Source organism: Sturnira hondurensis, unplaced genomic scaffold (assembly GCF_014824575.4).
Source record: "Sturnira hondurensis isolate 20B ecotype Veracruz unplaced genomic scaffold, ASM1482457v3 Scaffold0009719, whole genome shotgun sequence".
Classification (NCBI taxonomy): Eukaryota; Metazoa; Chordata; class Mammalia; order Chiroptera; family Phyllostomidae; genus Sturnira; species Sturnira hondurensis.
The window spans coordinates 3,352,282-3,376,360 of NW_028082350.1; the positions used below are offsets into that span (position 1 = coordinate 3,352,282).

Sequence of the window (24,079 nt, forward strand, 5' to 3'; positions counted from 1 at the left end):
ATGGGGTATGTGGACTTTGTGAGGAGGCTACTGAGGATCTTTGGGTCTCTGCTCTTGGGGCCCTCCAAGCTCCCCTTCATGTTCAGCAGCCTTCATGCTGAGAAGAGACCTCCTGAATTCTTCCCCAAATGTTAGTGCCACTTCCATCAACTAGAATGTCTGTGGCTTTGGAAAGGCCTTTTAGTGTCAAACTGTTTCTACTGTCAGTGGACTATTGCTTTGGATAAACAAGCAAACTATAAAAAATAAGGTATCTGACATTCATATCTTAGTATGACTTAGCTGAACTAGCTATCTCAGATCAAGAGTCTCAAGGACCAGTCATTTTGATGGCAATGGGAAGGGAGGCGATAACAGTGAGACATGGTTAGTTGGTGTAGGGGCTTTGAGAGGGCTCTGGGTGGCTGGGTGACATATGCTCTGTCTCTGCAGGTGAGGACTCCATCAGCACCCTGGGCCTGATCCTTGGCATGGGGCTATCATTGCTGCTTGTGTTCATCCTGGGCTACAGCCTGGCCAGGTGGTACCAGCATGGATACTGCTGGGAGGGTGAGTGAACACTTGACTCTGTAGCCCACTTCTGCCAAGCCCCTCCTCTCCTGTAGCAGTTGGGGAATTGGGTGGGGCTGCAAACTCTTCAGCATGGTGCCATGCAAAAATATTTCCTGTGGTGGCTGCAGTGGTTGAAGACTTGAGTAGATAGCTGAGCACTTAAGGTGGTGGGGGTAGGGTACTAGCACATTTATCAAGGAAGTGGAGGCTCCTCCTACCCCAAGCAGCCAGGTTCCTTTTCTCTCAGAGCCCACAGGAGTTCATCCTTAAGGCCTGTATGGGCCTCCAGGCCCCAGGCAACAGTCTAGACTGGCCAAGCTCCAGGTGTCCCTGGCTCTGGCTCCCTGTATATCTCTTCCCCTGATTGTGGGTTTGGGTCCTCTCCTAAGCTTGCTGATGCTTCAGCTTCAGTGATAGGTTCCTGGAATTTGGTGTGGTATGCCCAACTCTGACCTGCAGCTGCACTTTTCATAGGACCCAGGAGAGATGGGAGGGCCTGCTGAAATGCCGAGAGGCAGAGAATATTTCCCAGATCTGCAATTAACTTTAACAGCTTCTACAAATGCTTGTTAAACACCTGCTATGTGCCAATGCCTATTTTCGTAATGTGACTTTCTTTAAAATTCCATGCAAGAACAAAATTCTTAGTCTCTATTCTTCTAGATGAAAATGTGAGGCTAAAGTCAGGGTTGGGAAATGGTTGAGCCTGGTTTGAAGCTCAGGTCTGCTTCTTTGTGGTTCTAAGCTAGGACTGCTTCCTTCCCACGGTAATCAATACCCTTAGAAGAGAAATACCCAGTGGCAGCATCTGTCCTGAAAAAATTGGTGAGTTAGTCTGGGAAGATGGGGTATGGTGCAGGAAGCAGAAAGTTCAGGAACTTGGTACTCACCCGCAGCATCCTGAGGCCCAACCAGCCACTCCACTCCTTCCAGACAGGGGTAAGGGAGTACCAGATGCTCCCAGAGGGGTATGGGCAGCTTTCCCTAGATATTCTAACCCTCTCTTTTTGGATTGTCTCCCTAGGAACTAATTTTGTCTTCAACTTGTATCAAATCCGGTGAGTAGATTCAGGGCAGGTCTGGGTAGGGTGGGGGTAGGAGGTTGGTTTGCTTGAGAAAGGATCAGATATGAAACCAAAGCTTACTGCTTCCCTTCCCTGTCTCCTCTCCTTCCCCTAAGCAAACAAGAGAAACGGAAGGAGCCAGGATCCATTTAGAATGTTTAGAAAGTGAATAAAACTTTGTACATGGATAAGATCATGTAAGACCCTGATAACAGTGATTCTCTTAACATTCATTCATTCATTCATTCATCATCTACTCATCATTTATTCAGGGAGGATCTATTGTGGCAGGTATTGTGGTATTGTTTTCTAAGGGTACAAAGATAACTAAGCATAGTCTCTGTCTCCAGGTTTTTCACTGTCTAGCTCTAATTACAAATAATGTAATCTCAAGCATAGTGTGGTATTGAAAGAGAGGAGCAAATGAAGTCAATCAGGGATTCAGGGAACAAGAGTCAGAAAATCCTCTTGGGATAAGTCATCTTGTCCTCCCTGCCATAGGACAGGCCTGCTCCTCATCTGCTTCTGAGAAATGTGCTTCTATTCTGGAAGGTAAGTCAGTGAGTCAGTGAGTCACTGCCAGGATCTTCTTCCCTTGTTCTCGTTCAGAAAGAAGCTAGGTTCTCAGCCCCAATAACTTGATTGGATGTTCTTTTTCAGGAACTCAAAGGAGCTGGAGATGGGTCCACCCTTTACCATCAGTGGCCACATCAGCAGTACAGATGGTGGCTACATGAGATTCTCCAATAGGCTAGTCTGATGTGGGGGCAGCATCCAGCTTTCTGGAGCCCATGAGAAGTGAGTGGAAAGTTGGTGAGCTCCTGAGTGATGTCCCTGTAAAGTTTTCAGACAGTCCAGGCCTCCAAGCCTAGCACCATGGTTTGTTTGGAACCCAAAGTGATAATTTGATTCATCCTATACCTTCTTCGGGGTGGTTGCTATAGAAGATGATCTCAGAAATGAAGGCTTGGGGCCATGCTATCCCCACTTCCTGCCAGCACTGGGCTGTTTCTTTGGCACTTGTCCATCTAATCCATGCCCTGCCTTTCTTTCCTGGGGAGGTTCTATTTCTAATCAGACAGACCCTTCTAAAGTAGAACTTTATGTCTCAACCTTCTGCTCTGATATTAAGGCTCCAGATGCCTACCCTGTCCAAGAAGCATCCCTCCAGATCTTCATTTCTGAAGTTTCTAAGCCCAGGAACCATGGGCTGGCTTCATGGATGGCCGACTCTTCGGTCATACCGTCCTTCCCCTGCCTTCAAGCTCATTTCTTCTCTACATCCCAGTTGCTTCTTCTCAATCCAAACATTTTCTCTCTCCAGCAGTCCCTTGTGGACCATCAGTTTCTGTCTCATCCCCACCCCCCACCACAGACCACCACACTCAGCTTCTCCAGGTGTTCCTCCCTATGCCACTCTCCTCTTGCTAGAAGCTGGGGCAGATATGATGATATAAAGGAATCCTTACCAAGCTTCATATCTTTGTCAGCCTCCCTTTTCTTTTTCTGCAGGAGGAGGCTCCTGGATCAGCACCTGCATTTCCCGGGCTCTCTCAGCCTGCCTTTATCTTCCTTGGTCTTTGTGGACAACAATGTCTTCTCTAAGCATGCCACCCTTCCATGTCATGAGAGGTCCAAGAGAGTCAAGCCTCTGGGGAGAGTCCAGCAGAGTACCAATGGCTTTCTCACAGGAGCAAAAGAGGCAGCCATTCCCGAGGGAGAAAGAACTGGTCCCCCAGAGGTCCCTGAGCCTGTGGGGGGAGTTCTATGTATCCTGGAAAGCAAAGCCCTCCCCAGCTCAGCCCAGTGTGGGCAGTACCTGGAGACCAGAGGGGAGCTCTACCTGGAGTGCTCCAACCACTTCCCTTTGCAGGACTGACACCAGGGAAAACTGGTCCTGTCTTCAATAGGCAAAGTGATGTGGGAATGGAGGTGATTCCAGACACTGTCCACCACTTGGTTCTGTTTTTCTTGCTGCTGGCCAGCCTCAGTACTACCAAGACAATTTTGACAGCAGAGCTGATAACAGTAGAGTCTAGAACATGTTCTTGTTTTTAGTCTCTTGCAATGGGGTGAACATGGGGTGGGAGAGATCTGACTCCTGCTGATCTGCATTTCCTGTGCAAGGCCTGCCCCGAGAGGGGGAAGTTAGACCAGAAATGGTAGAGTGGTGGGAAGGAACCCAGGCCAGACATAAAAAACCAGAGAATGCACAAGGGAAGTCAAGAACCAAGTGCAGCTTGGTAGACAGCAGAACAGTTTGCCTTATGAATTACTACTTCCTCCAGTTTCTGCCCTGCTGGACCTGAGATTGAGCCTGCCCTGGGATGCCATCTTAATAGATTGTCTCTCGATGAGGAGTTGTTCAATCCAGGGAAACTGAGTTCCTGGGGCAGCTGTGAATATAGCAGGACTGATATTGCTGCAACCTGCAGTTAGAAATTTCAGCCATGACCTCCCTGCTGATGTCCCAACAAAAAGGCCAACAAGGTACAGAATCCCAGGACAGGGATAGGTGAGGAGGAGAGAAATCATAATATTTATCTTCCTATCTTCTCTTTCCTGCTCTTGCTTTGGGTCACAGCAGATCATATAGGATGGGGGAAAGTAGAGGTGACTTACCAGCTACTACCCCCTTGCTCCCTGTCAGGGTCTGGGGGTCATTCTCCCAGTGTAGCAAGGCTCAGACTTAATAAACCATCTGAACTCCAACTCTTCTGTCCCTGAATAAGTGGGGATGAGGAAGAGCCCCACTGGCTTTGGATCCCTCCCTTCCTTGAAGGCCCAGTGGTAGAGGAAGGGTGAGGAGGGAGGGGCTGACTTTGGTACCCTTCTTTGGATTTCAGGTCTGAGAGCTAGGTCCCATTCCTTAATCCATGGGGTGTCCAGCTTCAATAAAATTTCAACTATGCCCTGCTCAGTATGGATCCTGATTCTATAGCCCATGTAGAACTGCTCTAAGCATTTCCAGGACTGCCCCTGGAAATGCTCATGACTCAGCAACCTTGGGGAAACATGAAAGGACAGGGCACAGAGCCTAGGTGGTCCTGGCCCCAGGGTTGGTGACTTTAGGTAAAGAGACAGGGACAGCTGTTGAGGGCTGGGAGAATGGAGGGTATTTCCCATCCTTGGGAGCGGAACTGAGAATGGGCTGCTTCCTCTTTTAGGGCCCTCTGACGTGTTCCCTGTCCCCTCTGCCTCCCCCTCATTGTCCTGACTTCCACAGTTCCACTGGCTTTCTTAACCCGTGGGCCCCTGACCCCACCCTAGGCTTTTACAGGTTTCTATTGAGGGCCTACTTTAGCTCCTTCTGAAATGATTAGGGAACAGATGCCCAGAAATCTGGCTACAGGTCTGGTTGGGCTGGGCACTGGCTAGGCACTCAGACCCATGGCCATGCCAGGCCTCCCCAGAACCTTCTTTTATTTTGGACAAAAGAGTCTTTTTGTCCAAGAGCCTTTGCCAGGGCTCTTCTCCTGCCTGGAATGCCTTTTATCCCCTGCCTCCACCCACCCACCCAATCACATGTAGTCTCCATGGTTGTCTCAAGCCCATCTTTCCTATGGTTCCCCTCAGGCCTCCACCCTTGAGGCCACTCATTTTGATCCTGACTGTAGATCACCATGTCTCCATTTGTACTTTTCTCCACCCAGGCTGAGCTCTTTGTAGGCAGGGTATGTCCCATAGATTTTTAGTAATTAAACATGGAGCACATAAGAGGTGCTCAATAGGTGCTTGCTGAGTGGAGAAGAAACACTCCTCTGTGGCCACAGGCAGCTGCCCTGTCCCAGAGAAATATGCCCAGTGATCTCAGGAGGAGTAGAATTACTTGCACAATGCACAGTCTACAGAGTACAATGCATTTTTATGCACATTACTACATCTTGAGTCTTGGGACAACCTTTTGACATGGGGATTATTCTTGGCCCCATTTTACATATGGGGAAACTGAGGAAGAGAGAGATGGCATGCTTTGCCTAAGGCTACACAGCTGGCCACAGGCTGTGCACTGGAGCACAGACACAGCCTGAATGCAGGATGTAGTGGGATGAGGACTGAACACTGTAGAACAGTGTCTGGTTTGGACCTGCCCTGCCATGCTGTGTGGCCACGGACTAGTCACTTCACAACCCTGGGCATATATTTCAACTTCTGGAAATCAAAGGTCTGGAGTACTTCTCTAGGGCACCTCTCTCTTACCTAAAGGAGAAAAAAAGTTTTATATATTTTTAAGTATCTGTATTCTTCTAGCATATAGTAGGTATTCTATAAACAAAACATGCAAGCACAAAGTGTAGCTATAACTTCATAACTCAGGAAGTGGCAGTTGAAAGGTGACTGATTGCTACAGTTTCTTTAGACTCCAATGGTCTAGGGTCCTAGATATTACTCAGCCATTCATTGGCCTTGGATTTATCTGACCAGTGTCTAAGACTGGACCATTGCCAACCAAAGCCTTCTTTACCAGGAAAACAAAACACTCAAGTTTGCTGGGCACATATTTAGTACAGGGCAGGCTTTATCTGCGCAGCCTCACTTTATCCTCACAGGTGAGTGAACAGAGAGAGGCTCAGGGTCTGGTGGAGTGATTTGCTTAAGGAGGGGAAGAAATGTATTTTCTTTTTTTAAATTTTATTTATTCATTTTTAGAGAGGGGAAGAATAGGAGAAAGAGAAGGAGGGAAAAATCAATGGGTGGTTGCCTCTTGCATGCCCCCCACTGGGGACCTGGCCTGCAACCCAGGTATGTGCCCTGACTGGGAATTGAACTGGTGACTCCCTGGTTCACAGGTTGGTGCTCAATCCACTGAGTAACACCAGCCAAGGCATGTATTTTCTTCATAATCCTTTGTCACCCACTTTTATTTAGCCTCTGTCCCTGTTGGTGACTTTGGTGACTTCCCAGGCCCCCATGGAAGCAGCCTCCTCCCTCTGTCTCTAATCTTTTTTATGGGTCCCCTAGTGGGTAGGGGACCTACCCTAGTGAGTAGGGCTTCTCAGAAATTTGGGCTCCCCATGCCCTGTCCTCAGTTCTGAGTTTCTCACTGACCCATTCCTCATTCTTCCTCTTATTTTTTTGTACTCCCTTTGCTTCCAACTCATTAAATTCAGCCCATTCTTCATGCCAGCTTCTCCAGGGCACCTTCTTTAAGACCTGTGAGTCTTACTGTCTTCTCACTATTAATTACAAATAGTCTCTGGCTCCCTTAACTTAATTACTGATGGTCCCCCTTGTATTCATTCTGTTATGAGAGAAACTCTCAGAAACTCATTTCTTCTTGTAGACTCAGTAAAGAATTACAGAACCACAAGCCTATTAGTGTGCAAGCAAAATTTATTAGTGTTAAGTTCTAATGGGAAAGGAAAAACAAGAGTGGCAAAAGCAGGGTACCAAGAGCAGGGTGGCCAGAGGCCAGGTGGCCAGGGGTCCCCCGTGTGGCAAGAGAGCCAACGGAGAGAGTCCTTTGTTCTGAGGACATATAGTTGGTGGGATGGGGGTGAAGAAGTTTGCATTTTTGATTGACATGTGAAGGTGGTGCCAGCTTCCCCTGGGTAGATGTAACTACCCAAACATAGGTATGTGTGGGGGTCTGTTAGTCCAAATCCTTATCTTACTCCAGACCTCATTTGTTCATTTTGCATACATTATAGGAGGCAAGCAACTACCCTAAGTTGCTTTATGAGTTTTTTCTTTGGGCACTGTGTACCCTCTCCCTTCCCCTCTTCCAGGCCTTGGAATGAATACACAGTCTCAAGGTTTTCCTTTTCCCAGATAGTGGAGATGATACACACAGACTTTCAAGGGCTCCCCCACTCCTGCATTATCATAGTTTTGCTGGTGTTGTTCAAAATGCCTGGCAGTCTTATTGAACCAGGCTCAGGATGACTGGGTGAGACATGTCTTCCTTTGCTTTTAGCCTCCTGTATTAAGTTCTTTGTAAGACTGCAATAGTGAGGGCCCTGCCTTTATTTCCTCTCTGGCTGCTCATTCCTAGCTGTTACATAACAATTCATTCATTCAACTTCCATAATACGCTAAGCACCATAGAGGAATCCAGTCTCTTTTGAGGTTAACCTTGCTCTGTCCTTGCTACTTGTTGCGGGCAAAAGTCAGGTCACACATCTTTTCTGAGTTCTCTATAGTACCTTGCATGGCTGTGGCCATAGCCAGGAACTTTTTAAGAAATTGTTATTGAAGGATTCCTCAGTTCCTTTATGGAATCTTGGGCTTTGCTCCATTCCTAGTCCAATCCTGGTTGCTCTGAAAACCAAAGCTATTGATTTCTCTTTTCATCCTCAGTCATGTTCAATCTGGTGCCAATCCTGAGGTTCAGCTCTGGAGACCAAACACATACAGTGACTTTTCCTATTTAAGGCATAACCTAAGGGATGGTCAAGAACAGAAGGAGGCTGGGCAGGTGGGGAGGCTCTGCTCTCTGGTAGATTCTCATGTAGTCACAGTGACCTCACTTTTTGCCAGTGGCTGTGGAGGGCCCAGCACCTATGATGCCCCTCTCTCTGCCCCAGGGGTTTGAGAAACAAAGTAGGAGCTGATGGGAGTATTGTTAGTATATTTTTAAAACTGCTTAGTGATAAAAAACAGTGATAGTTAAGAAGATCTGGTACAAAACAGGAAGCCAGTGGCCTGGTAAATTCTCACACCTGGGGACTAGAAGTGAAAATGTTCTGCCTGCCCAGAGTAGCAGCAGGCCAACAAAACAACAGGTGGGCCAGCACTGCAGGCCAAGGCTCTGCTAGACTCCCTGAGTCCTGGATCTTAACCTGCAGAACCATAGGGTTGTCTCCTTTCCCCCAAAGCCTTGGGTAAAGTTCCTCATATACAAGCAGGAAGCCATTGGGTGGGAGACAGGTAGAAAATGTAAGAAGCTTCATCTTCCATTTTAGACCAAGTAGCTGGTGGGCCCTGGATGCCTTGTTTGTATAAAGCTGTTGTTGGATGTGAGGACTCAGTCCCTTCCAGCTATGAGGCTACCTCAGATCTTGGGTGATTTCAGTTCCACAGTGCCAGGGGATGGGGGTTGGGGAGAGGTAGGCAGAGATACCTCTGTGTGTGTGTGTGTGTGTACTGCAGAGATGAGGCAAAAAGGAGAGGGATCATATCTTATTTCTCACTGTATTCCCGGAGGACCTGCTCATAGCAGTTGCTGAGTGCATGTTTGCTGAAGGAGTGAATGACTGCATGTTGAATATTTTCACAGTCCCTTGTCTTGCCTCCTGACCACATCCCTTTACTTTAGTCTTCCTGTTTGGTCTGTAGCCCTGAGTTCCTTCAATACGTAAGAGCTAGCCAATGAAAATAGCAAGGGAGGGGATAATCATGGCATAATATGACTAAGTTTAGAAGATGACAAGCCTGAAAATTAAATTTATGTATAGCCTGCTTTCTTTTCAGATTAGTCTAATCTCTCTCAAGTATCCATTCACCTCCAGGCTGCCATTGCCATCTCATGTGTAGATATTAAACTCCTTCACCCTCTTTACAGTATTTTGTTTGTGAGGAAATTCATTCTCTTATGCATTCATTTATCCATCAAAGATTTATTGAGCAACATATACTGTGTGTTTGACATTGATTGGGTGTGAAGGATACAGAGATATATTGAGAAAGTCTCTTCTCTGAGCACTCACAGAGAATTAAATACAGAATGTAGTAGATTCAATGGCAGCAATATGCCCAGGGAATTAAGAGAGAAATCATATTAAAGATTACTCTCTCCATTTGCTAGGTGAGAAGACTGAAGCTGAGAGCTAACACATAGACTTATGTTGAAAAAAACAAAACAAAACAATACAGATGGTGACTGACCTGGGTGAGAACAAGTCTCCTGAGGTCCAGTCCAGCCCAGCATTTTTTCTACTCCTTGGGTCTGTTGCCTCTTCCAGCTTGCTCTTGGGGCATCTCTAGACCAACAAACTTGCCATGGAAGCCCATTCAGCCTGAGTGGAATGATAGAAGCTCACTCTGTGTGAGTGTCCTGCTTTCTTCCCTCCATTGCATTGTGCTGCATTCTACTACATGAGTTGTCCCTTAGCACCATGTTTGAATTGTGGGCTGGAATCTTATCATCTCTCAAGTTTTGGAAGAGTTTCCCAGCCCCACTTAGTATAATCTAATAAATCACATATTTTACTCCTTTTGATTCACTCCAGCAAATTTGTATTTAACATCTTAGCTGGCTCAAGTCCCCTTCTCTGCACCTTGTGGACTTCTGCACACATCTCTGTCATGACACATTTGGTAGATGCTTCTCATGCCCTGCCTCATATCCCTGGCCCCACCTCTCATTCCAGCCAGTCCCAAGTGGGCTGTAATTGGCTTTGTGCTGACAAGTGTTGTCTCTAGTGCCCACTAAACATCTCTTGCTCTCTGCCTTTCCTCCTCCTGTGTATCAGTAGCCTGAGAGTGCAGGGGAGTCAGCACTTAGAGGGGAAGTCTCAGCCAACAGGGCTCAGAATCTGATGGGTTGGAAGAGGCCTGTATATGCTCCAACAAACATTCTGACAGGATCAAGGGCCAGTTTTGGTTTTTCCCTCTCTCCTAGTCCATCACTCACTCTCACTCCCTATAATTACCCTCCAAATAAAGTACCTGCCCACGAGTCCTTGAATCAGGTTCTGCTTCTGGAGGAGCAATGTAGGCCGAAACAGCACTTACCATCTTATATTGTAAGTTTATCTTTATTAATTTATTTACTTGCTCACTTATTCATTCATTCGACAAATACAAACTAAATACTGTCTAGGTTGTGGGAATGCAGGAGTGAAAAGAGACAAAGTCTCTGCCTTCAGAGACCTTATATTTTGTTGGGACAGACAAACTATGAGCAAGTAAACACATAAATAGATCATATAATTTTCAGATAATAAGTGCTCCGAAGAAAAAAAACTAGATCTAGAGAGGGATGAAACTGAGATGGGGAGGATACTTGGGTAGGGTGATTAGCAGAGACCTCTTCAAGGAGGCTCTATTTGAGAAAACAAATAAAATGAGAAAGGAATTCAGAAGAAGACTTAGGAAGAATAAGGGCAATGACCTGAGGCAGAAATGAGCTTGAAACAAAGTGGGCAAGGAGGAGAGTGCAGGAGGCATGTTGGGAGGGTCTGGCCGATACCAATTCATTTGGATTTTACATTGTATTTGGACCAAGAGCAAAGGGGTGGGGGGTGAGCTTTCACCCTGGCTGGTGTAGCTTAGTGGGTTGAATGCCAGCCTGTGGGCCAAAAGGTCACCAGTTTGATTCCCAGTCAGGACACATGCCTGGGTTGTGGGCCAGGACCCAAGTTGGGGGTATGTGAGAGGCAACCGATCCATGTTTCTGTGGCATATCTATGTTTCTCTCCCCCCTTCTCCCTCCCTCCCCCTCTCTAAAAAAGTTAATTAAAAATCTTTTTTTTTTTACAAATGAGGGGTTTTCAGCAGAATAGTATGACATGAGTTCCATTATATCTTAACGAGATTACACCAGCTACTGTCCTAGACTAAGTATATTGTACAAATCACATTCTATTAGACTAAGGGAGCAAAGTGGAAACAGAGGGACAGTAAGGGGATGAACAGTAATCCAGGTGAGGCATGATAATGGATGGGATTGGAATGATAGTGTGGGGGTGGTGACAAGTGGTTGGATTCACCGTGTATTTGGAAGGTAGAGCTGATAGGACCTACCTAATGGATCCGATGTGGGGTGTGTGTGGAGTCGGGGGATGACTGCTGGTGTTGATTGGTGGCACCATTACTCAGGAGGGGAAGCCTGGGGAACAAGTGAATGTGTGGCAAGCAAGACATTATAATTTTGAGATGCATGGCAGACATCCAAATGGGGAAGTGGGGTGTTCAATGGAACAAGCAGTGAATCATCAAGTTATTCTCCAAAAGAGTGATTCTCAAACTTGAGTGTGTTTGAGGATTACCTGCAACTTGATCACCTGTAACTTGTTTACTAAGCAGGCCCCTGAGAACTAACATCCAAAACTTCTGGACATAGGGGAGAAGCTTAAGAAGAAAAGAACCCCCAGGTGATTCTGAGGCAGGTGATATTTTGAGGAACTGCCCTGGGGACATAGGTAGATGAGAGTGTGGGGAAGTGAAGGGCAAGGAATTGGGGATTCCGGGTCACCCCAGGATTGGGGTGGCAGAATCCTGAAGGATATTTCTGTTCTTTCTAGGGCCACTATGAGGCCTTAACCTCCATTAACCTCTCTTTCCCTGTGCAGGCAAGGGTAAACAGGTGTGACAGGAATTTGCCCATCATGTACCAGTCTGCAACCAGGCACTCATACCCATGTCAACTCCAGAGCTTACCAACCTCTACAGATAAATTGGTTTATTGAAAACCCTCAGGTGAACTCTTGTGGTAGGCCACAATTTTCTAAGGAACAATATAGTGTCTGTGAGACTCCTGGCTGGGGTCTGCAAGACAGGTGCCAAGCATAAGTATGGTTCCTGTCACTCAAAGAGTAAAGGGATGGGAGTCTTAACTCCCAGGAAGTGCTCATCAGGTGAGTCTTCTCAGTGCATATTGGCTCCTGGCAAGGCTTGGTGGTCTTCTCCCAGTATCATTATCTCCACACCCAGGGTGTGGGATCACCCATGAGCTGAGTCATAGTGAGCACAAAAGTTTTCACAGCTGAATTCCCTGTTATAATCCCTAATTTGATGGGATTAGGAGGTGGGGCCTTTGAGAAGTGATGAGGATAAGATGAGGTCATGAGGGTGGGCCCCCCGGATGGGATTAGTGCCTTTATAAGATGAAAGAGACCAGCTGTCTCCCTCTTTTGTGTTCATGGGTGATGGTGCATGTGCTTTCTCTCTTTCCCTCTTCCCTCTTTCTTAAATCCCTCCCTCCGCCTTGTGAGGACAAAAGGAGAAGGGGGTCATCTGTAAACAAGGAAGAGAGTCCTCACCAAGAACTGAATCATTTATTGATAGTTGTGAGTTTGTTGTCATTTTACTGTTCATATTTTTGAAAATTTTTTAAAATTTAATTCTTATTCAAGTACAGTTTTCTGTTTTATATTCCCTGCCCTGTCCCCCCCCCAGTGCTCCCCACCTCCCTCCCATTTCCTCCCCCCACCTTAATTATTGTCCATGTGTCCTTTATACTTATTCATGTGAGTCCCTCCCCTTTTCCCCTATGATTCTCTCCCCCTCTTACTGTTCATATTTTTATCTTCTTTTTATTAGATCAGTCCCTTTAACATTTCACTTCAGAGCTGGATGATGATGAATCTCTTTAACTTGACCTTACCTGGGAAGCATTTTATCTGCCTTTCCATTCTACATGAGAGCTTTACTGAATAGAGTAATCTTGCATGTAGGTCCTTGCCTTTCATGACTTTGAATACTTCCTTCCAGCCCCTTCTTGCCTTCAAGGTTTCTTTTGAAGAATCAGCTGATAGTCTAATGGGCACTCCTTTGTAGGTACAAATGAAAAAAAAAAGAAAACAACAAAACCAAAAATAAGCAAACAACTAGAACAGGAACAGAATCAGAGAAATGGAGACCACATGTCCATTTCAGTAGGGAGGAAGAGAAAAGAATGAGGGGGAATGTACAGGGAATAAAAAGCATAATTGGTAGGCATAAAATAAATGGGGAGAGGTAAAAAGTAGTATAGGAAACAGAGAACTCAAATAACATATGTACAACCCATGTACATGAACTAAGAGGGGATGCTGGAGGGTTGGGGAGGTGCAGCGTGGAGGGGGGATAAAGGGGGAAAATTGGTAAAATTGTAATAGCGTAATCAATAAAATATACTTAAAAAAAGAACTGAATCATTTAGCACCTTGATCTTGCACTACCCAGCCTTCAGAACTGTGAGAAATAAGTGTGTGTTGTTTAAGTTTGTCAATATGGCAGCCCAAACTGATTAAGACAGCTTTCCACTCAGTTTCTGTACTGTCAAAAGCTAAAATTCAATGAGTAAATTTAAAGATCTAGACTTCTGGCCAAGATGGAGGTGTAGGTAGACACACTGTGCATCCTCACACAACCAAAAGAAGGGCAACAACAAATTTAAAAACAAAACAAACAAACAAAAAACAACTGACAGAAAATTGAATTGTATGGAAGTCTGACAATCAAGGAGTTAAAGAAGAAACAGTCATCCAGACTGGCAGGAGGGGCAGAGACGACTCATGGCAAGGTGGTGGCTGGAGGTCTGGGAAGTCCCACATTTTTGTGCAGATAAGCTGGGAGGAACAACTGGGGAGTGAGACACAAAATATGCAACCCAGGGCTCCAACCCCGGGGAAATAAAGCCTCAAAGCCTCACTGAAAACACCCAGCAGTAGGAGAAACACCCAGCCTCACAGGAGAGTTTTCTGGAGAGACACACAGGTTCCTAGAATTTACACAAACCTGCCTACCCAGGACACTGCACCAGAAAGGCCCAATTTGTTTGTGGCTGGCAGGGCAAGTGACTGAAAACTGGCAGAGAGTGGAGCAAGTGGCACTGTTTCCTCTCGGCCCCCTGCCCCACATACATGGTCACAATGCACTGATGTGGGTTGCCCTGCTCTGGTGAACACCTAAGGCTCCACCCCTTACTATGTAACAGGTGCGCAAAGACCAAAAAAATGGCCCAAATGAAAGAACAGATCAAAGCTCCAGAAAAAATACAACTAAGCAATGAAGAGATAGCCTACCTAGCATATGCACAGTTTAATACACTGGTAATCAGGATGCTCACAGAATTGGTTGTATATGGTTGCAAATTAGAAGAAAAAATGAAGGCTATGCTAAGCGAAATAAAGGAAAATTTACAGGGAACCAACAGTGACTGGAAGGAAACAGGGGCTCAAATTGATGGCGTGGACCAGAAGGAAGAAAGAAACATTCAACCATAACAGAATGAAGAAACAAGAACTCAGAAAAATGAGGAGAACCTTAGGAACTTCCAGGACACCTTTAAATGTTTCAACATCTGAATCACAGGGATGTCAGAAGGAGAAGAGGAAGAGCAAGAAATTGAAAACATATTTGAACAAATAATGAAGGAGAACTTCCCCAATCTGACAAAGGAAATAGGCTTCCAGGAAGTCCAGGAAGCTCAGAGTCCCAAAGAAGTTGGACCCAAGAAGGAACACACCAAGGCACATCATAATTACATTACCCAAGATTAAAGATAAGGAGAAAATCTTAAAAGCAGCAAGAGAGAAGGAGACAGTTACCTTCAAAGGACTGCCCATAAGACTGTTAGCTAATTTCTCAAAAGAGACCTTACAGGCAAGAAGGGGCTGCAAAGAAGTATTCCAAGTCATGAAATCCAAAGACCTACATCCAAGATTGCTCTATCCAGCAAAGCTTTCATTTAGAATGGAAGGACAGATAAAGTGCTTCCCAGATAAGGTCAAGTTAAAGGAGTTCATCATCACCAAGCCCTTATTATATGAAATGTTAAAGGGACTTGTCTAAGAAAAAGGAGATAAAAAATATGAACAGTAAAATGACAACAAACTCACAGTTATTGACAACTGAACCTAAAAGAAAAACAAAAACAAACTAAGCAAACAGCTAGAACAGGAACAGAATCACAGAAATGGAGATCACATGGAGGGGGAATGGGAGCCGGAAAAAGCAGGAAAATGTACAGAGCATAAGTAGCATAAATGGTAGGTAGAAAACAGATGGGGGGGGGGTGTTTAAGAATAGTATAGGAAATGTAGAAGCCAAAGAACTCATATGCTTGACCCATGGACATGAACTAAAGGTGGGGAATGTGGGTGGGAGGGGGTGTGCAGGGCAAAGGGGAATAAATGGGGGGAAATGGGACAACTGTAATAGCATAATCAATAAAATATATTTAATTTTAAAGAAGAAAATCTTAAATAAAAACACAAAAAACTGTCAACACACAAAAGTCCTGGACTGGATGGTTTCACAGATTTTACTAAACATTCAAAGAAAAGCTAACACATATCCTTCTCAAGTTATTCTAAGAAATTCAAGAGAAGGGAAGACTCCTAATCTTATTTTACAAGGTCTACACTATCTTAATTCCAAAACCAGATTAAAAAAACATGACAAAGAAAAAAATTATAGGCCAATATCTTTGATCAATGTAGATGCTAAAATTCTCAACAAAATATTAGCAAACTAGATCCAGCAATACATTAAAAAGGTCATAGACTATGATCAAACCCACACTTTATGGTCACAATATTTGACAAAGGAAGCAAGAACATACAATAAGGTAAAAATAGTCTGTTCAATAAAAGGTGTTGAGAAAATTGGATAGATACATGCAAAAAAAATGAAACTAGACTACCTTTTTATACCATACACAATAAATTCAAAATGAATTAAAAACATAAAGGTAACAGTCAAAGACAACAAAATATTCTAGAAGAAAATATAGGCAGAAAAAATCTAATTGGCTTTATTTAAGTGATTCATGAATCAGGCAGCATCCCACCTAGCAATTGGTTTTTACGAAAGAAGGGGAGGGCAAGGGAGCTGTTAACAAAAGAAAAGAAAGGTTCTATATTTTAGAACATCCTCTTTGGGGGGGGGGGGAAATGGCAAGGATTTTTATCATGCAAATTGCCTCTTCATTCCATAAGGGTTGGAGAAGGCCCTGTGACAGGTTACATTACTACTGTTGACCAGAAGATTTACTACTGTTTTGGGAAAGGTTGAAACAATTAGGTCTAGGTTTGGTATCACAGGCTTTAGCACAAGTGTGCCATTTGGGGCCTGTGGTTTTCTCTTTAACACAGCCTCCTGCTTTCACCCCTTGTGTGAAATTTTAGTTTCTTTCATGGAACTTATCACTGATTGTAATAATGTATTTGTTAGTCTGTTTATTAGCTTGATGTTTATCTTCATAACCAGATGGTGCCCTCTATGAATCTGTGCCTCTTGTTCACCACTCTGGACCCAGAGCTGTGCACCATGTCTGGCATATACTAGGTGCTTAATATGTTTCTTGATGAAATGAAATGCTGACTATGAGAAATGCCTTCAACCAGGTCTCTCTGCATTCTCTTTGACTTTCTAACTCATGCCAAGTTTACCTTAAAACATTTTTTTTTATTTTTAGAGAGAGGGGAAAGAAGGGAGAGAGGGAGGGAAACATCAGCGTGTAGTTGCCTTTTACGTGCTCCCCACTGGGGACCTGGCCTGTAACCTAGGCATGTACCCTAACTGAGAATCAAACAGGTGATCCTGTGGTTCATAGGCTGGCCCACAATCCACTGAGCCACACTAACCAAGACCCAAGTTCATCTTTTTAAAACACTAATTTCACCTGACCCCGCTCTTCTTGGTCAGTGTTTATTGAGTCCCTCCACCCTTTTTGAATGTTTATGGGAGCCAGGTGAAGTAAAGACTAAGTTTTTCGTGAGGAAAGTTGCTGTGGGATTTTAAAAAACACATTTAATTTTAAATTGTGGATTTGTGCTAAAAGAAACCCCAGACTCATGATCATGACAGGAAAAAGATGAGTCATGCCTCCTGCTACTCAGTGTCCTCTAGGTTGGGGCTTGATAAAATCAGCACTAACTGCTTAAACCTGCCTCATTCAGTTACCAGGGTGCTGCCCTAGGCAGGCACAGCCCACAGTGCCCTTTTCGCTGTGGTTCACGTGTGGGGCTCACAGAACTTCCACTGGCAGTGCAGCATGGGCTCCGAGATATGACCCACCATTCCCAGAGATTGTGTGTATTCTATGATTAGTGTGTGTACTGGGGGTGGGTGAGGAGGGATAGAGATCTTTTGGGGAAGACAGGACAGACTCTGACTATAGCAATTTACAAAGTTTGGAAAACACAGTTCAATAGAATTTCCTCTTCAGTCAACGTTGGTCCATTTCCCCTCTCTCTTTACTAAGAGGAAGTTCCGTTAGCTCATAAAAGCACAGAATCACACATTCCTTGGCCTGGAAAAGCCCCTGGAGGAGGTTACTCAGTTTAATAATCAATGGGGCCTTCTGTTGGGGACTTCAATCCAAATTCCTGAGAAGCCTAGAAGTATCTCACTGCCTGTGTTTGGAAGAACTTGCTCAGTTTCTCCAGCAGCCAGGGCTGTGCCAGGCAGTCTGAGAGCAGCTGGAAAGTGGAGGAGACCTGGCACGAACTGCTCTCATGCTACCAGAGGGGAGCAGGCATGCCCTGCAGCCAGAGCTCATGGCTCTGGACACTCCTATCCTTCTAGCTGCACTGCTTTCCCTGACCTTGATGCCTCATTCTCAGTCTTTACACCTTGGCCAGCTTTCATCCAACCTATCTCACAGACTTTTTCCTTGGGGCTGAAGCCATCTCCAACACTCATTTCCAGGAGAAAGTGATCCACACCTTTTACCAATCTGGCAAGGAGGCCTCCGGGACAAAAGTCTGAGCAGATTCTAAGTGGTGTGATATTAGTCAAGTTCTCTGAAGGTGAGACGTCCCCACAACTTGTTATTTTCTTAGAGTGAAAGGGGGGAGAGGCATCATTGGATATGATTCAGGGGATGAGACAAGATGTCCTCAGTCACCTTCTCAAGGATCTAGGCTGGGACAAAGAGCAAAGTGCACCAGAGACTCAGGCCACCAGCCCTGGGTCTGCCCCACCTCCTGGGCTGAGTGTGGGGAGAGATTCAAACCCACACACCTGTGGCTTTTCGTGGAAAGAGCAGGCTTTTAGAAGAGGATGCAGATCACTTCCGTGCTGAGAAGAAACAGCCACAGATGCACCTTCAGGTCCATGGGAGCAGGTAGCAGGGCTCCAGGGAGGTCTGGTTTGCTGTCTTCCTGGGAGGGAGGGGCTTCCAGGGTCTCCTTTCCAAGTAGTCAGAATTTACACCCAAAATACGGTTATACTTTCCACCTTTTTCTTTCCATCTTATGAAAGAACCCCCTGCATACTTTCATTTACATGCATTTTCATCTCTTTCATTACATTACATGCTTTTCACATTCCATTCCATTATTATACATGATTTCACTACATATATCTTCATTATCTTTCATTTTCACCAGTTTCCAAGAAAACTTGTCCATTTTCCTTTCAGCTTTAAAAGTGAATGAGAACTACTTATGCACAGACTACCATGTGCCTGGCACACTGTGAAACTCTTTACATGTGATCTCATTTAAACTGAATGACATCCCCATGAGGAATTATTATTCCCAGTTAATAGATGATGAAACTGGAATTTAGAAAGCATCAGTAATTTGCCCAAGGTCATAGACAATAAATGTTGGCATTAGTACTATGTACCTGAGTCTGTCTGATTTGAGCCTGAGTCCTCAGTTCTTAGGGTGACATCACACATTTTATTCATTATCATCCCCAATTATCAACAACTTTATTCTTCCACCAGGTACTATGTCATCCGAAATCAGACTGATTTCACATGATTTCTTCAGTACTGACAATCTAAGAATGCATCACTCATTTTCAGAGTTTTGTGTTCAAGGCACATTCACGTCCACTTTGTCAGGGGAACCTCACACCCCTAGGGATGAAACAAGTCAGGTGTTGCTCTCTAGTTTTACAGATGAGCATACAGATGAGGACAAGCAACTTTCCCAAGGTCACACAACTAGAAGCAATGGAGTCGGAACTGGAACGTCTGGGCTCTTGAAATACTCAGAATTCTTGCACTGTACTATGCTGCCTCTCAATAAATAAAATTAAATAAGTAAATAACCTTTCCAAGGGAACCCTGAGGAATCTTCCCTCAAGCCTAAGTTTCCAGAGGAAGTTGTTTACCAGGCTGGCATCTAGAGCTTGCTGGCAGAGTGGAGGGGTTCTGGCTGGACTCCCTGGGCCAGAACATCTGTTCTCAGAATGGCAAGGAGAAATGCAGGGCCATGGGAAGACTTAGGAGGGCATACCCCAGGCCTATGGAGCCTCCCAGTTCCTTGTCCGTGGATTGTAAACCAGCTTTAAATTTATATTCCCAACCGACTGCTGGAAAGCTGGGCCCACACCTGCCCCTTGTGGGGTTCAGTGTCTAGAGCTTGTTCAGTGTGATGCCATGGACTCTGCTCCACCTGTTAGCCCCAGCATGCAAAGGAAGCTGGCTCTGTGCAGACATGGGTTCTGCAGTATATTTCTTCTCAGCCCAGGTCAGACACAGGTGGAAGCATCACTAACATCCAGCATGGAGAGAACTTTATTTCACAGATGGGGTTACTGAGACCCTCTGGGAAGTGGATGGTCCAAGGTCACACAGCTGAGCACTGAGAGAGCAGAATCACAGCCCAGTGCCCTGTCCCAGGGGCCTGAGGCTGGATGTCAGGAGCAAACACAAGTTCAAGTCCTGATCCTGACCCTGAGGCATACAGAGTTGTGTCTAGACCCAGGGGCTACCTAAAGGGCTGAGTTCTGACCAACACAAACACATGATATTTCTGGCACAGTTGGTAAATGATGGGGCAGCAAGATGGGGACAATGAGTGGTGTGGCCACTGCAAGCCTCTCAGGGTGCTGCTGCTGTGTTGGCTGGAAAGAGGGACATGTCTTTGTGGACATGAGAGAGACCCAAGGGGATGGGTTCTGAGCCAGAAGCCCCCTTTTGGGTCTCAGATCCTGTTATTTTCACCTGTGGCTCCATTATGATAGCTAACCGACCGACTGGCTGACCAGTGCAGAACCACTGTAAGATCTTCCATGACAAGCTTCCTGCCTTGGTGGCCTGCTAGTGAGGGAGCTTCTCTACAGGACCCATTCCAGGCTGGCTGGTGGTCAGCAGACCCTTCCAGGGATCAAACCTGGTCACTGCTCCTTCCTTCGCCTAGAAATGACCGCTGCTCTGAGGCCCTGAAGACTGAATCCTTCCAGTCTCCATCTCATTGGAGGACCTGATACATAGCTGGCATAAAGGGGAAAGACCTGGGTCTGAGCTGGCTTCACCACAACTCCAGAAGCCCCATGATTCCACTGCACAAATACTCCTCATTATACAGGAAGAGTCCTGAGGAGGAAGGAGGTCTCTGACTTGGCCTTCTCAGCTCTGCTGGAGTCGGCAGGGCCCTGTCTATAGAAGAGGCCACGCGCATACTCTGTGCTGGTCAGCGAGATGGCCTCCTCCTGCCCGGGACCTCAGTCAGCCCTGCTGGGCCCAACTGGGCTTGCAGAAAGGTGCCCAGACTGGCATCATGTTCCACTTCTGACCCCTGGGGCCCTTCCTCCTAGTCCACGAAGGACATGGTGGAAATCAAACGCAGCCCCTTAGCCTGAGTCACTCATTGGAATGCAGAGTGGCAATCAGTGGCACGGTGACCAGGTCTGAGTCAACACTACCCAGAAGACTGCCTGGGACTCCCACACAGTCCAGAGGGGCAAGACCATGGGCAAAGCTCCAATTAGATGTCCCTAGGTCACCACAGCTGGTCAAGCCCAAGAGTGACCACTCCTCAGTTGGGTGGTTCCACCGTCCAGCTGGGGCCTGTGAGGGAGCGAGAGCCACTGCTGGGGGATCCTGTTTCAAATAGCCCTTAGCCAGGACTGGTGGAGGCCAGGCTTCCTCGGCATCCAGGCACATCCCGACTGGGGGGCCAAAGCCATATGTTGAGGACTCTTCTTCCAGGCAGCCCTCCTTGGCTGCCTTCTCATCCGTGCCTCTGGTCTGTTTTAGGTAGCCCTGAAATGCCACCACAGCTGGGTCTTCTTCCTTAGTCACCTCAGGCCCCAGGGGACTGACCTGGCCTGAGGCTGAGCCTTCTTGTACATCCCTAGGCTGCCCTTCAGAGTTTTGTACAAGGCCAATGCCGCTGTCATCCTGGCCCTGGCTATTACTCCTCACCGGCCGCTCCCAGCTGGGCACCATGCCCAGACTCAGGTTGGGCTCCTGCAAGCAGATCCCACTATCTGTGCTATTGCTGCTGCCACCACTGCAGCTACTCTCCAGCTCCAAGGAGGCTCCCTTTCCCAGAGTTCTCTTGGCCTCGGGGTGAGAAGCAGGGAGGAGGAACTGGGGCTCTTCAGTCTGCAAGGATGGCTTGGCACTGCCAAAGCCACTGTCTGTGCTGCCATGCAGCTCTGAGTTCCTCAGCTCTAGGAACACCTTGGAGAAGGCCTCCTCATCGATGGGGTGGATGGTGTCTTGGGTCTCTGGGCTGGGTAGCTGACTGATAAGGTTGAAGGGACTGGGCTTCTCGAAGACCTGGAGAGGAGAGAGCAGAGTGGGTAAGGCAGAGGGTCACCGTAGGAACTCACCCCAGTGTTGCCAGGGGGAGGCCATGGGTCAGTCCAGTGTGGGGCCCTCCAGGACACAGTGCTCCCAAGGAAGGGGACTACAGAGCCTGGAGGACACTGCCACTTGTTCCTTTCATTGCATTTCAGAATTTTTCTTTCAAATGAAACTCAGTTCAGCTCAGAACTAGGTACAGAAGAAGCCTGCATTCTTGGAGCCCCGCTGGAATGACAGGAGGATTGGGAGTGTTGAGCCTTTGCAATGACTGTGCTTTCAAACCTGAAAGCAGACTGGACCCACCTTCATCTAAAAGTAGATTTCAAACACTTTTGACTATGACCCCAAATAAAAAATGTGTTACACAATAACCTGTATGTAAGGAGCCCATAAATATATAACATATATAAGTAACTAAAACCAGTTTCACCAAATACTTACTGCTACCTGCATACTGTGATCTATTTTATTGTATTGTGTTGTATTGTATTGTATTCTCCATCCTATTCATTTCTGCTTTTAAAATGCATTATGTAAAATACCAAATTCATTTCTTCTTTCTCTGAGTTGTGACTTGCACAAACATAGGGTGGCTTTCGTGTGGGAACAAACATAGAACTAGCAGCTGAGGACAATGTTAATTGCTGAGGACTCCAGGGCCCTTAATGTGAGCTCTTTTGCCCCAGTCACAGTGGTGTTCTTTCCGCCCAGGAACACATTAGTGTGGTGCTATCTCAGGGCCTTTGCACATGCTACTCTTTCTAGTTAGAATACTCTTCTCTTAGCACTTTCTGTGGTTGTGTCTTTCAGGTCTCAGCTCCAATGTCACCTCCTCAGAGGGCCCCTCCTAATCACCCAGACACTCTCGCCACATTGATCTAGTTTACTTCTACCCAGAACTTAGTTTCTCAAATTATGTTTAAATGTTTTTTTCACCCAGCTCACAGCCCACCAACATGCACACACACACATACACAATTATTCCCTACCCCCAAAAGAATACCAAACTCCTGGAGGGTAGCCACCATCTAGTCTTGTTTGCCACTTTGTTCCCAGAGCTTAAACTGAGCTTTGTAGTAGGTATTCATAAAGTTTGTTGACTGATTTACTGACTCACTATCTGCCCTCATTCCTTTTGTATGTGATGACTAATGCAACTCTTGTTGGTTGAATTCCTATTAACATTACATAGGTGGTAATTAAAAATGTGTATTCTGAAGCCAGACTTCATGGGTTCAGATACCAGCACTGTCTCTTAACAGCTGTGTCACTTGGGCCAAATTAATTTCCCCTCTCTGCGCTTTAGTCCCTCACCTGTAAAATGGAAATAATGACAGTACTTGCTTCCTCGTGTTGCAGTTAATGCATGTAACATGCTTAGAGTGATGCTTGTTAAAAAGTACTCAATAAATATTTGGTAAATTCAATTTTATTCTCCAATAATTCTCTAAGGAAGCACTATTATCTCTACTTCCTAGAGGAGAAAATTAAACTTCAGAGAAGTTAAGTGATTTGCCCAAAGCCACACAGCAGTAAAGCACAAACCTGGAATTTGTATGCAACTGTCCTGATCTGAAATGTCCACTTGTCCAATAATACCTTGGTATATTGTTGAAAGATCAGATCATGACAACTGAGTGAGAACAAGCTAAGGAATGTGAAAGTGCTCTGTTCACTATAAGTTATTCACCCAGTTAGTAACGACCATGGTCATTTGATATAGGAATTGTGCTGTATTTGTCTTCAGGAGGAAGAAATTCCCAAGGACAATTCAACTCTGTGATCCAAATGTACAGAAGGGACAAGAAACCAGAGGTTTCCTGTTATCTCTTTTGGCATTTTTGGCTGCACCACATTTGCACTCTTCCTGGTGCCTGACTAACAATATCCCATTCAGTGGACCAGGACCTCCCTCCTGTACCCCTCTGCTCTCTAGTTATCCATCCTGAAAGCTCGCCCTCTGGTGCACTCTTCTCCATATCAGCCCATCCCAGCCTGGGCCCCGCACATAGAATATGCTCAAAGTACTTGTCAAACAGGCCGATGCACACCTTTGTGGACTATGAATCTGCCTGGAGCACAGAAAAAGGACACACTTCAGCTGGACATGGAGAAGCACTTTGTAAGTCCCAAAGGCTGTGGGAGCTTCCTGGCCTCAGTCTCCTTGTCATATCTCTCTACCCAGGGCCCTGCAGCTAGGAACACAGTTCTTTTTTGCTTGGACAAAGACCCTAATTACACCAGGCAGTTCCACCTCTCTTCTCTTCCTGCCTCCCCACTTCCTGGAGTTCTTATTCAAAATAATTTCAGAGGGTAT

At 45.8% G+C, this 24,079-nt stretch overlaps 2 protein-coding genes across 3 annotated transcripts in view; one reads left to right on the forward strand and one right to left on the reverse strand.

Annotated features, from left to right (window-relative positions):
- Positions 1 to 22,166, forward strand: SMIM35 (small integral membrane protein 35). The gene is made up of 5 exons (XM_037057356.1): positions 1 to 130; positions 433 to 549; positions 1,577 to 1,610; positions 2,277 to 2,414; positions 21,915 to 22,166. Exons 1-4 carry the CDS (start codon positions 1 to 3, stop codon positions 2,374 to 2,376), a joined length of 381 nt encoding a protein of 126 aa, XP_036913251.1. The 3' UTR covers positions 2,377 to 2,414; positions 21,915 to 22,166.
- Positions 18,909 to 24,079, reverse strand: part of IL10RA (interleukin 10 receptor subunit alpha) — a 12,415-nt gene continuing 7,244 nt past the window's right edge. For both annotated transcript variants that reach the window (XM_037057499.1, XM_037057498.1), the window contains one exon: positions 18,909 to 21,735. In XM_037057499.1, the coding sequence (XP_036913394.1) occupies positions 20,812 to 21,735 (924 nt within the window). In that variant the 3' untranslated portion in view covers positions 18,909 to 20,811. The remainder of the gene's footprint in view (positions 21,736 to 24,079) is intronic.

Excerpts from the sequence above, each read along its gene's own strand:
- SMIM35 (XM_037057356.1), top strand. The coding sequence starts at position 1 with ATGGGGTATGTGGACTTTGTGAGGAGGCTACTGAGGATCTTTGGGTCT. Across the intron at positions 550-1,576 it reads GCATGGATACTGCTGGGAGG|GAACTAATTTTGTCTTCAAC; the intron begins GTGAGTGAACAC and ends TTGTCTCCCTAG. Across the intron at positions 1,611-2,276 it reads TTCAACTTGTATCAAATCCG|GAACTCAAAGGAGCTGGAGA; the intron begins GTGAGTAGATTC and ends GTTCTTTTTCAG.